This window comes from Neocloeon triangulifer, unplaced genomic scaffold (genome assembly GCF_031216515.1).
Source record: "Neocloeon triangulifer isolate White Clay Creek 2 clone unplaced genomic scaffold, ASM3121651v1 ptg000014l, whole genome shotgun sequence".
Lineage (NCBI taxonomy): Eukaryota > Metazoa > Arthropoda > Insecta > Ephemeroptera > Baetidae > Neocloeon > Neocloeon triangulifer.
The window spans coordinates 22,144,169-22,158,171 of record NW_026775556.1 but is presented as its reverse complement, the minus strand read 5'-3'; the positions used below and the strand labels follow the sequence as shown (position 1 = coordinate 22,158,171).

At 38.2% G+C, this 14,003-nt stretch overlaps 1 protein-coding gene across 6 annotated transcripts in view; it reads left to right on the top strand.

Annotated features, from left to right (window-relative positions):
- The window catches only part of LOC132199591 (apoptosis-stimulating of p53 protein 2), a 139,598-nt gene that overhangs the window by 121,721 nt on the left and 3,874 nt on the right, over positions 1-14,003 (top strand). For all 6 annotated transcript variants that reach the window (XM_059624426.1, XM_059624425.1, XM_059624429.1 and 3 more), the window contains 4 exons: positions 9,930-10,129; positions 12,060-12,670; positions 13,302-13,548; positions 13,733-13,864. In XM_059624426.1, the coding sequence (XP_059480409.1) occupies positions 9,930-10,129; positions 12,060-12,670; positions 13,302-13,548; positions 13,733-13,864 (1,190 nt within the window). The remainder of the gene's footprint in view (positions 1-9,929; positions 10,130-12,059; positions 12,671-13,301; positions 13,549-13,732; positions 13,865-14,003) is intronic.

The following is a 14,003-nucleotide window of genomic DNA, read 5'->3' as shown; positions in this document are numbered from 1 at the left end:
ATCATTGGCAAGGCGCCATTTTCGGACGATTAATGAGAAGAATGAAGAATGTCTTATCGATTATAAGGGATATGGTTTTCATGCTCATTATTATCATTATTTTTTTTTATTGAAAAATAATAGAAATTTTCCATGAATTTTAAAAAATAATTTAAATATTGTTTCATTTAAATTATTTCTGAAAAATATATGGATTCATGGAATATTCAACTAAGCAAAAATAACGAGCAAATTTAAACAAAAACAGCAATTTTTCATTTTAATAAACCAATTTAACTCTGAACTTCCAAGTATAAGACCTCAGTTCACCTGGCCCAACTTCGGTAGATCTAATTTGCACAATGATTTAATTCTCCCGGGGAGCACCCTCGTCAGCCCACAAGTTTTTGTCGTCGCCGCGCCGATTGCATATTGATCCCGGTACAAAACTCGCTCGCTCTCTCACTGTGAATGGAAGTGCGGGCGTTATGGATAAGAAGAAGAAGTCTTCTTGCGGCTCAGCACTCCTTCAGCAGCCCAGTTACTGCTCTCGTACAAGTACATGTCGAGATATAGAAACTCGGCTCGTTCGCCAACACCCACTCTCCCGCCGGCAACTCGTCTTTGCTGTTGCACATTGTCTTTCTATTTAATTATTTGCTGTGTAGGACGGAGAGAGAAATGGGCCGCGGCTATAAACTTGCGCTGCAAATTCGATATCCGACCGAGATAAAGAGACGCGCTGCTAATTTTCTGTATATTGAATTAATGAGAAGCCCGTGCAAGAGAAGACAAACTTTTCTTGATATTTGCTGAGACGATGGGGAAAAAGTGATTACGAATTCTAAACTTGCCGAGGGAAAAACTTTGAGAAATTTGAGATGCTTTGCATTTACCGATTCCACGATTTGCAAACAAAGTTTTTAACTCGTTTACAAATGCCTCTAATTTCTTGAAAAGGAAAATATAATAATTTATTTAATTTAGTGAACGAGCGGTTCGGATTTTATATGCATTTGCTCTTCATTTAATAAAAAAACATTAATTAATTGTATTGACGCGTTATATAAAAAAAAATTATATCTAAATTATACCGTAAAAAGCTTTAGCAAAATTTGCTTTTGGTTTTATTTGCGGCACTGATCATTTAATAATAAAAAGTCTTGCTTTAAAAATTATTTATTGAAATTTCTAGTTAAATTCTTGCTTAAAAAGTCATCAAATTTCCAATTGATATAAACATTGAATTTTGTGCAAAAAGAGAGTTAAACTGAAATAAGTAAAATTGTTTAAAAAAATATTAAGATAGTTTTCCTGGTAGAACGTAGAAAAGTTGTGTTTAATCTTTAAAACAAATTGAATCAGAATGACAAAATTTACAAGATCCATCATCACAGTGAACTTTGGCGTGAATTAAATTATTCAAAACGATCAGTTTAATAAAAGAGCATAATTCACGGGTGGAATTTATTTCGCCATTCCTCAAAACTTTTCGCATTAGATAGACCGAGGTGTATTGCGAAAAAGCGCTTCGCTGTGCGTGGCATTAGGAGTCATCAGTGCACCCTCAGGCCGGATATAACCTCTCTCTTGAGGAGTGCGGGGCACACCACCACTTTTTCCACGGCTTTCCTCTTCTTTTCAGCTTCCATCTCATTTCCACCCAAACCCGAATGTCATATCCACCCATGAATACACTTCTCGGATGACGAGCCTATTTCTCCCCCTGTCAATGCGCTCGAGATGCACCGCCAGTCCGACCCCTGTCAACAGCGTCCGACCAGCTTTTTTCGGCATATAATAATATTAGCTCGCGTTAGATTCGGATCGGCAATTTTGAAAGAAGCACGAGAGAGAAAAATTCCATTTCCCGGGCATGCAAATGAGATAGTCTGTTTCAAAGGAGGCTGCTGTGGGAATTGACCAGCGCAGCAGGTGATCGCGACCGAGAAACAGGTGAATGAACGGCACGCCGCGAGCCAGAAAGGAGATAAAAGTATGCGAATATATTTAAATTTTCTCTGCCAGAGCGCAGTGGTCAAATCGATCCGCGAGAAAAGCGCACCGCAGTTACTAACTTGCAGCCTGCATTATGGAAAGAGGAGGAATTGTTAAAATTCCTCTGGTGAACCTCATTTCTTTCTTCATAAAAGAGAAAAAAATGTTACAACAAAAATTGAGCTGAAAACTTAAAATGTTTAGAAATTATAGTACTTATGAAAAAAGGAAGATCTTTATGTTAACAATAAATAACAATTGTTTTCATCTACCTAATTAAATTTTTTTTCGTTGTAATTTTGGGTGTCAAGTTAATTTGGTACTTAAAAGCAAATACAGTAAATTAATCTGTGTTTTTATTTTAACTGATTAATTATGTTGGACATAACAATGCATAATTAACAAAACTGTAATTTGAAAAGTAAAATAGAAAAATGTTTATCATTACTAGATGCAAATTCTTTCAATATAATTTTCTTAAATTTCTTGTTTCCTGCAATTCACGTTAAAAAAATGACTATTTATTCCTCTTTGAAACGCTTTATTTTCCTTTGTAGTAAAGTCGACGGGTTGCATATTTTACTCTCCTCGTACGTCACGTTGGCTCGACTTCTTATCGTCCACGCATCGCCGTCTAGTAGTCGCTGGCGGCGCCAAAACGTTACGTCACCGGTGCTCTGACTGGTGAGTTGCGAGTTCAATGCTGCCGTTCCCACACCAATTACACGACGGTGGCAGGAATCGTCCGCACGGCGCATCGAGCACAAAAGGGTTGCGAAGCGCCAGGGACGTCCGTTATCAGGCTCGACGCGCGATCAGGAAATTCGGGCAGGAAAGGCAGAGCCATTTATTGCACCTGCCGCACGACTTGGACCGCAGATTAGCCGCTGTAATTGGCCATATCTGGCGATCAGGCGAATTGCAGTTAACCTAAAAAAGCGCAAAAGCACTTTAAAATATAATTTGGCTGATAAAAACCAATTAAATGAAAATTTAAAAAAATTAAATAAGTTATCATGTGTTTACATACAATTTATTCTTAATTTATACGTTTTATTTTTTATTTGATAATTATTAAATTAACTGATAATACTTATCAATATTATAGACTTCAATTAAATTTTTAAATTTAAATTATTTTTTAAATAAAAATAAATAATTATTGCCTTTACATCAGCACAAGTAAGAGAATGTAATTAGAGTTAAATAAGGACATGACCATTGCTATTGGAAAATAACAATTATTGATATTTGGTTGTAAACAATAAATTAAAAAATTAAAAAAAAATATTTTATACATTGGCAGAAATAAAAAAATTTTATATTGATTCCATAAATTTATCCGCCATGATTAAATCAACAATAGACTGAAGCACGTTTTTGAAACAAAAAAGAGGCAATGTTGTTAATATATCATTGGTGTTTCTTTTTTTTCATTAACAAATAATGTAGATCAAATGAGTGCGCGTGTAATGAAATTCCGCATCACTGTTTTCCTCCCACACCTTCAACTCACTTCTTTGAGTTGCCAGAGCAGAAAACCGTTGCCGCTCTAAACTCATTACCCGCAGCATTCGCGTATAAAAACACACTCGGCTCATCCGTAATGCTCCGGCAGAGCAACTTTTCGAATTAAAAAGTTGGCTGCTGGTGCGCGCCAGCAGTTTTGCTGACAAGGTGAACTTTAAAGCCGCGGCGGCCCATATTTCGCCGAAAGATTGTCGCGGAGAAGAATAATGCATTAGCAGGGAGGAGAGAAAGAAACAAATGGTCCGTCATTAAGGAGGTGCACTTTAATGGACTTCTAAAGCTTCTAACGGTGAGATTATCGAATTCGAGCCCTAATAAAACCGAGTTTGCAAACAAGTCTAGGTGCACCACCACTCACTCTCCTCAAAATGTTCTACTCTCCGCCTTGCTGATTTATTGCGCCGGAATTCCTTATTCTTCTACGCTCAAGAGAGAGAGCATCCCTTGCAAGAGGCGCACTTCCTCCTCTCTCGTGGCAAAAACAGCCCCTCTAATATCCTCCGCTTCTTTCGGGCGCCGCCGGCAATCAGCGGGACACGCCAGCGCAATTTATCGCACTTCCACGCCGGCCCTGGAGGAAAAAAATAAGAGTGTGTTGCGATTCTTATAGTCCCTCCCTGCTGGACAGATAAATAATTAGTTGGCGTTTTGGGCTCCGGTGCTCTCCCAGAGGAAGGAAAGCACCTCGTAAGTCACATTAACATTACTTTCCAGCAGAGCCCTGTTGCCGCCGCCGCCGGAAAAGAGGTGCGGAGAGACTTTTCATTCTCTCACAACCAAGCAAAAGACGTTCTACATATTTGTGTTGGATTAAAATAGTTTAAATAAAATTAAATTGTGAATTACATTACAAAATTTGAGTAGATCATAAAAGTTTAATAATATTTTTGAACAATCATTTGAAACATTAAGTAGATACGCAAATATCTCAGACAGAGTACGGAGATTGGAGAAAAATTTATTTTCAAATCATCAGATCTACAGGTAGGAGACATACGAGAATAAAAAAAAAACGAAGTTAAAAAAAAATAGTATTCAAGTTTATATCTAATCTAGCATAATTAAAATTCCTGCTGACTGTTAAAATTTGAATTTTTTACATTTGATATAAATTTATTACTGATTAATGCCATAAATGGTGATAATAACGAAATAAACTTTAAAACAGAAGAAATTTAAAAATATATTAATTTTAATAAACGTGTTTAATTATTTAGATGAGCTTTTTACATTCCAAATGTAAACACTATTCAAAAGTGCATTTTTTTTACGTCATTCTAAATTCTGAAACCGTACGCCTTTTCCGAAACGAGCTTTTTTAGATAAAACTCCTGCTGCTTCTTCTTACATCTTTTTTTGAAAAGATTTGTCCGTCGTGATCTGCGGTTTGCCGCCAACATCACAATCTCTCGTCCCTTTGCCTTTGACCTTAAATTTTGAAAGCTCAAAAGATTCGGCCGTAAGCAAAGTGGCGTTTGTCCGCGGCGGGTCACGTAAAAATGCCATAACTCCACGATTGGATGCTGCACGTAATGATGCTCCTGCTCTCTCTGCGCGGCCATTAAACGTGCTCTCGCCGGCAATTCCGTGTTTTGTGTCATTAGCCGGCTACCGTTCCCACGCAAGTGCGATTATCTCTGCGTTTGAATGCAATTCCAAAGCCGAAATTAAAGAGATTGAGAAAATCTTCCTCCTTTCCTGGTGTGATAAGAGCTCGCTCCTTTCCATGTAAGCAAATTGCAAAATTATCAGTTGAAGCATCTGCTTAGCCTCGACGACGGAGACAAATTGTATGAATTGCTCCTTCTCCCCGAGTTTCGGTTTGCATTCATTCGTTTTTGCGTTCGTCGCACAAATCTTCCTCCAAAAAAGGAAAAACCCTTAAACATACACGAATAAAATTTATTCCTCCTTGGCAAGAGAATAAAAAAATAAGAGTGGAACACGCCATTAGTAATATTGCGTGCTAAAAGATGCTCTCTTTAATGGAACTGCCACTTTGGAAATAAATTATTTCAGAGATCTTTTCTTCCCCACTCGGGAGTTATATTTTGATGCAAATTCCTCATTGATTTTTTCCTCTTCCGCTGCAAATTAAACGGCGCGAGCTCATGACTTTTCACTTTGATTTTCCTTTTCTCTATTCCGCTCTCAATCCACAATCTGGCCGCGGCTCTCACAGGGTGCAGCCTTTGTATTTTTTAATCAAGCCGGCAGACTTGAAGGGAGAGCGCCGAGCTTAGCATATAAATGAACTTTTGACTTTTCTCTCTTTCTTTCTTTCTCTCGGTGCCGCGCATCGGTTCCCTTTTTCAAAGCCACCCTTATTCACCTTGTGCATGCACAATTTTTTAATAATTAAAAAAAGAAAAATGCACTTTCACATTTTTCATTAGGAGATGCGGCTTTTTAAATAAGGTTCGCCTCTGAGAGTAAATAAAGAGGCAATTTGCGAGGGAATTAAAATTTCACCCACGTCTCTCCTCGGGTGGCACGCGCGAAATTTGTTGCTTTCAATTAGACATTCCATTAACCAAATCCTCAGCGGCGGAACAGCACAAAGACCAAAACGCGGTTGGCCTCTCTTGGGAGTGAGTATGAAATTTCACGGTGCTGTTTACGCCGCGAAGTTTTATTTGCATGCGAAATCAGAGAGAGGTGGTGCCTCATCGCGATGATGAACTTCTTCTTCTCCACCACCAAGATTAATCTGCCGAGGGGCTAAAAGTCATTTTCCCTCGTATACCTTCCGAGCAATTTCGCCCCTCCTGCGAATATTTATTGAATTCAAAGCAGAATCGAAATTTAATTACGCGCTCAATTTATGGCCCAATTTCCTGCTGACGAGCGCTAGAGTCTTCTGCATACCTTCCGCGCCATTATTAAATGTGCACTATTAATTACAAACTGTGCCGGGATGCAACCGAACAACGTCTCAACTTTGGGGTGGAAATTATGCTCGGTATGTTATTTCTCATCCCCGGTGTGCTGCAATAACTAAAACGTAATATCCCCACTTTAATGCGACTCTTTAGTGGCCATTAACTTTTGTGGCTCGGAAATGAACGAAATTGTGTTGGAAATTAATTGTGCGTGATAAGCTTAATGTTTTATCACGGAAAATGAAGTAAAAGTAATTAAAAATAATTTAAATCTCTGTGTGTGATTTGATAAAAAATAAATTTATTTGGTCAAGCTCAAACAATTATTTTCAGCATCAAAGATTAGAAATAATTCACAAAATTTTAATTCGAGACTAAACTCTTTTATAATATTGAAAATTAATTACAGAATTGGGCTGAAATTATTTTCCTTTTGTCAGGTTCTTTAGACTCTAAGCAAAGTGTGATTTGGGATTAATTTTCTTGAAATCAAACCAGTTATTGCGATTCTGCCTGTAGAAGAAACGTAAAAAGTCTTAGAATCTGCATAACAATAATAAGTAATACTTCAAAGATTTAAAAAAATCAATAAAATTAGTAAAAAATTATCAAAATAGTCCGTATTCATGAATATCTAAAAAAAAAAAAAAAAATGGTGAATTGTGTATAATTTTTCATTTTAATGTGGCATGTTGGCAAAGGTTAATGTTCTCAGAATTAGATTTTGGAGAAATTAAACAAACCAGCAAGACTATTTGCACCAGCTAAGCAATTTTATTAGAGGTTGAAAATAGATAAATGGAAGTCCTACTCAATAAAAAGAGTGCAAAATTTGGAAGCTCACACACAATTTTCTTGCTTCCCTTTTTCACCCGTCGATCGGTACAATCAATAATCGCATTAATCGGTTTTTGCCTCTCGCTCTGTAAAAGCGATGATAATTGATTTCCAATTAGAGTGCGGCTGGCAAAAACGTGCCTCGACTGCGAGAACTAGGCCACAAGGAGCAATCAATTTATTTATGAGATTAATGCCGCGCGGCAAAAACCGAGCGGTGGGCGGATTTTCCGCCTGCGTTTTCGTTGTTTATGGCTGCACCGGTGGCGGTTGAGGCTGAACAGAAGCAGCCGGTCGAGCGAGATGAGACGCGAATCTTATCTACATTTGCCAGACATCGGGCGCCGCCTGGCACCGACAATATATTCCCCGCTGGATACGGCCCGAAAACCCACCGAGAAAAGAACGTGCGTGTGTTTTGAATTTATGTGTGCTTGCTCTGATCGAACGGAACGACCGACAGACTGCGGCTAATCCCACGTCCGACGATGCATTTGCATGCACGCCCGCGCCGCTGTGCAATCTGTCCGGAACTCTTGACAAGCTGTCGCGCTTAATTCCTAAGTCATAAGTAAAAAATGAAATTGTAAATATTTTTTATTTTAAATTATAAATAATATATAATTTCCTTTTTTTTCACAATTAAATGTAAAATTTTTAATGATTTATATGTATTTTAAATAATTTTTACTTTTCGTTTTAAATTAAAATTTTATTATATTTTAACTGGAATTTAAGGGACAGAATTAATCAATGTATTTTTTGTAATGAAAAGAAATTTAATTTTTATTAACAATGTTGTTGAACCTTTTAAATTCATACATCATATTATCTTTCCATCAAAATCTAGTTACAATTTATCTGCTTGTATTGAATTAATCAGGAATTAAATTTTTGTCATTTAATATATCAAAAGTACAGTAATTCAAACCAAACCATTTCCTTGGACAGGTTCAGAGTTAATGTCGTGGATTAGAATATGATCACCGTGTAATGAAATATGAAATTACTTCAGTTTGCTGCTTTAATTTTGATTCTAATCTGGCGCTTGGCCAGAAAACGGGGCGCACCATAACAATATCACAACCCGTTCCGCACACAATAGAAACCACGATTTCTCGCCCTGGAATTCCATTCACCGCCGTGGAATTACAATCTCCTCTGTAAACCAAGAAGGGAAACGCCGGGGCTTTGTTTGTCTGAATAAATCAGGGCCCTCCTCTCTCTGAATGGCTGAATTATATCATTAATTAAATTATCCCATATTAACAATTTGGCAAAAGCGAGAAAATCGGCGTGTTTGGCTCGCTGCCCGCCTGATTTGATCGCTCGCAAGTATTTACTTACCAAACTATTTGTTTTATTCCACGTTGTCAGTTGACAGAGAGACCAGCATCAATCAGAACGTAAAATAAATAAAATGTTGCTGGTCTCGATTACTTTTTTCCTGTGAAAGCAAAAAATAAAATTATGCTCAAATATATACGTACGCAGAGAGGAAAATTGCATGAGAAAAAAACTGTTTGGAAACGGTTGGGTTTCAATTACGTCCAGGTAAACATTTCTCGTCCGGGAACTCTTCACACACGCGCGCGCACGTTATTGATCATTCTATCGTGATAGAATGGACAATAATACCTATCAAATTGCTTTCCTGGTCTAAAAAACGCCGATTTCTATAACTATTGGTGTAAAATTTGCAACAAATAAAGAATTAATTCATATTTTTTATATCATAAGATGGCTATTATCTGAACACACTTCCGAGTTAGATTACCCATTGCGAGAGTGTTGTAGAATTTGGTATGGTTTTCGGAGATTTTGTGCCGCTGATTTGCAATAAATTTATTTTAAATAAATTTTTTTTCTAAATTTTATTAAATTTTTTCAAGGCAACGCTGACAAAGCAATTCATTGAGAAATATTAATGTTGTCTTTCTCTCTTATTTTAAATTTTTATTTTTCATTAATATGGATGAGTTCATGTATGGGGCAAAGTTGCCCTCAGTTTTGAACCCAATTAATAAACAAACTTCTGAAACTAAATTGAAGATAACTTTCAGTTATTTAATTAAAAAATAAAAAAAATGGCTGACAAATTATATTTCAAATACTGCCTCAAAGATTTGAAATTGAAAAAAAAAATGGTGTTACAATTAACTAAAATCCTAACTATCCTCCTTGGATACCAAAAATTTGATCCTTCCTTCGCTCCTCTGTTACTGGAAACCGACATTGCTAATTTGCCGATCCTGTTTGTCCCTTGTATTGCCGCGTGACCCGCGCTCCATCGCATCATGTTTATTGCGTCGAGTGCGCACTTGAAAGTCTGATGGTCCTCGGCTTTGATCCTCCCTCTCAAGGACACATAGGCTCGGCGCTTCAGAAACTCGTGCACAGCCGCGCACTTCTTGTTTTTGTCTCGGGCGAGAAAACTCACCGACGCACTAATTAATCAACGCCCTTAATTTTAAAACGCCGATCCCAGCAAATCGGGGCTCGAGCAAAGAATAGGAAAAAAACCTCTTTGCTTTTTATTTCCCGGTGGCAATTATCAAACGGCCGTATTAAGGCTGCACGCGGGGTGTAATTACACGTGCACGGCAGTAACCATTAGAGACCCTTCTTGATTAACGTTCAATTAAAACTTTGTCATTTGCAGCGCCACTAATTAACCGAATGCGTTTGTTCCTTTTGTTGCAGCGTCCGACTTGGACTCGATACGAGCTTTGTTCAATGAGAAGGAAAAGGAGCTTTGCATGGCCGTGGCCAAAGTGGAAGAGCTGACCCGGCAACTGGAGGAGGTCAAGAGGGGCCGCGCCGCCTCCGCCGGAGCCAACAACGCCAATAATGGACCCTCGGTGGCTGCTCTCGAATTGGAGAAACTTCGCCGCGAATTGATGGTACCTATCATTTTTCACTACTCTACTTTTTGTCTGCGATGACGAGCCGTCCCAACGGACACGCACCCTGCTGAATTGCATTGTTGACTATCACTTTCGCGGAATGAAAGATGAATCGGAACAAGAAAAACCATTTTTTTTCATTTGTTTATTTGGTCAATCCAAGTCTTATAAGTATTGGCTGCTTTTTTAAATAAATATTCAACTTTATTAAATTTTTCCAAATATTAAAAAATAAAATTTATCGAAGTAGGATTTTCAAATAAAATTAACTTTTCAAAAATAAATTCAACAATGAGACGATCAATGTTGAAAAAATTTCGGTTTGGAGTAAAAACGGTTTAATATTTAATTTTTATCAAAAATTCACGCACACGATAATTTGAGCAGAAATAATTCCTCAAAATCATCTCATTGCTACTTGGTGTTTTTTTAAGAATTTATTTTCTAATTTAAACTGCGAATATTTCTGTAATTTAAAATAATGAAATATTCAAGTAAAACTAATTTCAATATTATCCCTATTCACTCCCCATAATATTTTTAAATTCAGTGGTTGGAAGGTTGGTTTTCCGTCTTTTAACACAAACAAACGTTGTTTTAAAAACAATCGGAACGGTCAAACTGTGCAACCGAATGAAAGTCGTGGCGGTTTGTAACTGTCGGCGCGGGGGCGATTTGCATTTGAGTGGGTGCGGCGCCGGTTGCACGCAGCCGTAAAAATTCAACCTGACCAATAAATTTAGTTTAAATGGGCGGCTGGACGGCGGATATAAATTGGACGGCGCGGCCAGGGGTTGGTCTGGGTAAATAAGTCAGTGGCTGAGAGCTATTTGGCCAAACAACATTCTGCACTCGACGTCATATATTTTGTCAAAGTTGCGCCGCTCGGCAGTAAAGGGCGAAAAAAGGCGAGTGAATTTTCTCACCCTGCGCCGAGTCTCATTTATAACATGCCGTCGCAGACTTAATAAACGCGCGACGTATCGGCGAAAGAAACATTAAACGAACCGAGAGAGATAAAAGCGATTTTACTTTTTGTTCGGAGAGCGAGGAAAGAAAATTCCATGCCGGTTTGAAGCTTTCTGAAAAGGGGTTCATCAATACGATTTTATTTTTGCCTTGGTTCTTTATTTGCGTTGCCAAATTAAATTAAACTTTGCCTCTCCACCGCTCTGTGAAGAGCAGTGCGTGCCTCCCTTAGTTAGAGTGAAAGGGCTCTTTTCATTTTAATTAAACCTTTTTGCAAGACGCCAAGAGAGACATCGGAATTTGTCAATTCCAGCTTTCTGATTTCTCATTCAAATTCCTTAAGTAAACAATTTGCTCATTAAATGAAGACTGGAGTTCATATTCAATAATTATAGGAGAATTCCTTTCAATGTTCATTAATTAAGGAGTTGTTTACATTAAGTCAGCCTACACACAAGTTTATTTCCAACAAATTTGACATTCAATTTTGTGATTTTGATTATAGAAGTGGTTGTAACAATATTTGTCCATAATTTGATAGAATTTAGTTGTAAAATCAATTCAAACAAGGCAATCAAGCTATAACAGAGAAAACTTTAAATTCGTCATGTAAATTCAAAATTTTAAAAGATTGTTAATAAAAACAAATATTATCTTTGAAAAATTAAGACTAAAACAATTCACTCGCAAAATTGTGAAAAGTGAAAATTGTATCACAAGAATTTAAATTTTAATTAAAAAGGCTTGAAGGAATATTATAAAGAATAATAACCTTTTTCGGTGCCCAAATGTTAATTTCTCTCTCTTAAATCGTTTTTTTTCCAGCAAAGTTTCAATATTTTAATATTCAAATGTTGAACAGAAGAATTATGTTAATTATGCAAAAAATATTTATTAAAATAAAAAGAATATCTATGACGATTCTCGAATGAATTTTGAATTTTCTTTTGCTTTTCAGTACCGCAACAAACTAAATGAGCAGCAGAGTCAAAAATTGAGTCAGCAGCGGGACGCGATCACGGCGAGACATGACGAGATGGCTCGGATCGACGCTCGAATCTCCGAGTTGCAGGAACGTCTGCACCGAAAACGCATCCTGAACCAGCAGTTGGCGTCCCAGTTGGCGCAGCAACAGGCCGGCGGCCCTCAGGTGCTGAACCTGAACTCGGCGGCGCCCAGAGCGTCGAGCAGGCCCAACATCGCGGCGGTGGAGCCGTTTTTGCGGCGGCGAAACCCGCCGCTGGCCCCCGAGGCGCCGCCGCCGCAGCTCAGCAAAAGCGACCCCAAGTACCAGACGTTGCCATACAACACCAAGTTCGCGGCCTCGCTGGCCGCCGGCCGCGCGGCCAACAAGGCGGCCGAGCTGCAGAACAACCAGGACCAGCAGCCGCACCTCATCAACAATAACAACAACGTCAACAACAACAACAATTACAACAACATGGTCAACTTGGTGCACAGTGCGCCGGCGGTGGCCAACGCCAAAAAGGGACACGCCATCGGCATGAATCAGGAGCAGCAGGAGTCGAACGCAAACCAACATCAACAGCAGCAACAACAACAACAAAGGTTGGTTTAAAGCTGATTACATACTTAAAGAATAACATGAAATTATATTAAAAAAGGAAGACTACGAAATTTCATAAGCAGCAAGTCCTGGAGCAATATATTCGTGGATTATGCAACAAAAATATGTGAAATTGCAGATAGTTTTTTTGCAATTTATGTAAAACTTCACTTAATAGTTTGCAAAATGCAGGAATTTTTAATTTAAAAAAGGTATCTTACCATTTTAAGTTAATAAAAAAAACCCAGCTCTCTGTATTTTTGAATTGTTAATTTAATTTGTTCTTCTTAAGCACTCATTTACACTCATTATTGAAAAGATCGTGGATAAAACAACAATTTAATTATATTGCTAAAAAGTTTTGATTTAACCATTCAAGGAGTCTTTCATTAATTTCACTGGGTTTGTAAGAATTTTGCTTTGATAGTGAAGCTAACTTTTACTCATCTTTGTGTATATTTATACAAATTAATTCAAAGGGTTAAAGATACAAAATCCTCAAAAAGCTCCAAATCGTTTTCAATGATCTTTGCTAATTTTCATTTCATTATAATTTGCTGATATAAACAAGTAAGAAAAATCTTAAATTTTTTGCGGGTTTTTTTTAAATAAAAAAATGCAACTTTTCCACAGGCTACAAAGTGGCCCAGCCTACGTGCCTCCACCTCCACCTCCTGCTGGTTCCAGGGGCCAGCCAGTGGGCGGCTCCGGCAACGGGGCCCGAGGGTCCCACCGACTCAGTGGGGCGGAATTGGCCCTGAATGTGGCCTCGATGGTGCAACAGGTGGCCGGCGCCAGTCACCCGCCCCATGCAGGTCAGCCGCAGCAGCAACAAGAGCCGGTGACCTCAACCCCCAGCACCCCACTCTCCACGCAACAGGTATGTACAGAGTCATTTAATTAATCACCGGGACGGCGGAAGCGTTTTTTGCTCTCGATTTTTTATTTTCTCCAACGGCGCCGGTGACCATCCTTGGACACGAACGAAATGAGGATAAAATTGAGAGAGAGAGAGAAAGTGAGACTTGCTTCTTCTATTCTGACTATTGATTTTGCCATTTCAGCGCCCTGTGAGCAGCGTGGCTCCATCAGTGGTGACCACCCCCAACCAGCAGCAGCAGGCGCAGCAACCCCATGCACAAAAGCCGTCCCCCATCTATCAGGGCAAAACGCAAACGACAGGGGCTGTACCACAAGTATGTAAAAATAAATAGTTAAAATTATAATTTAACATATATTATGTTTTAAAATAAATTTATATTTTCTTTTCATTACAATTCAATTGGGTTATTTAATAGATTTACTTATTTAAAGTTTTAAAACTATTTTAATGTA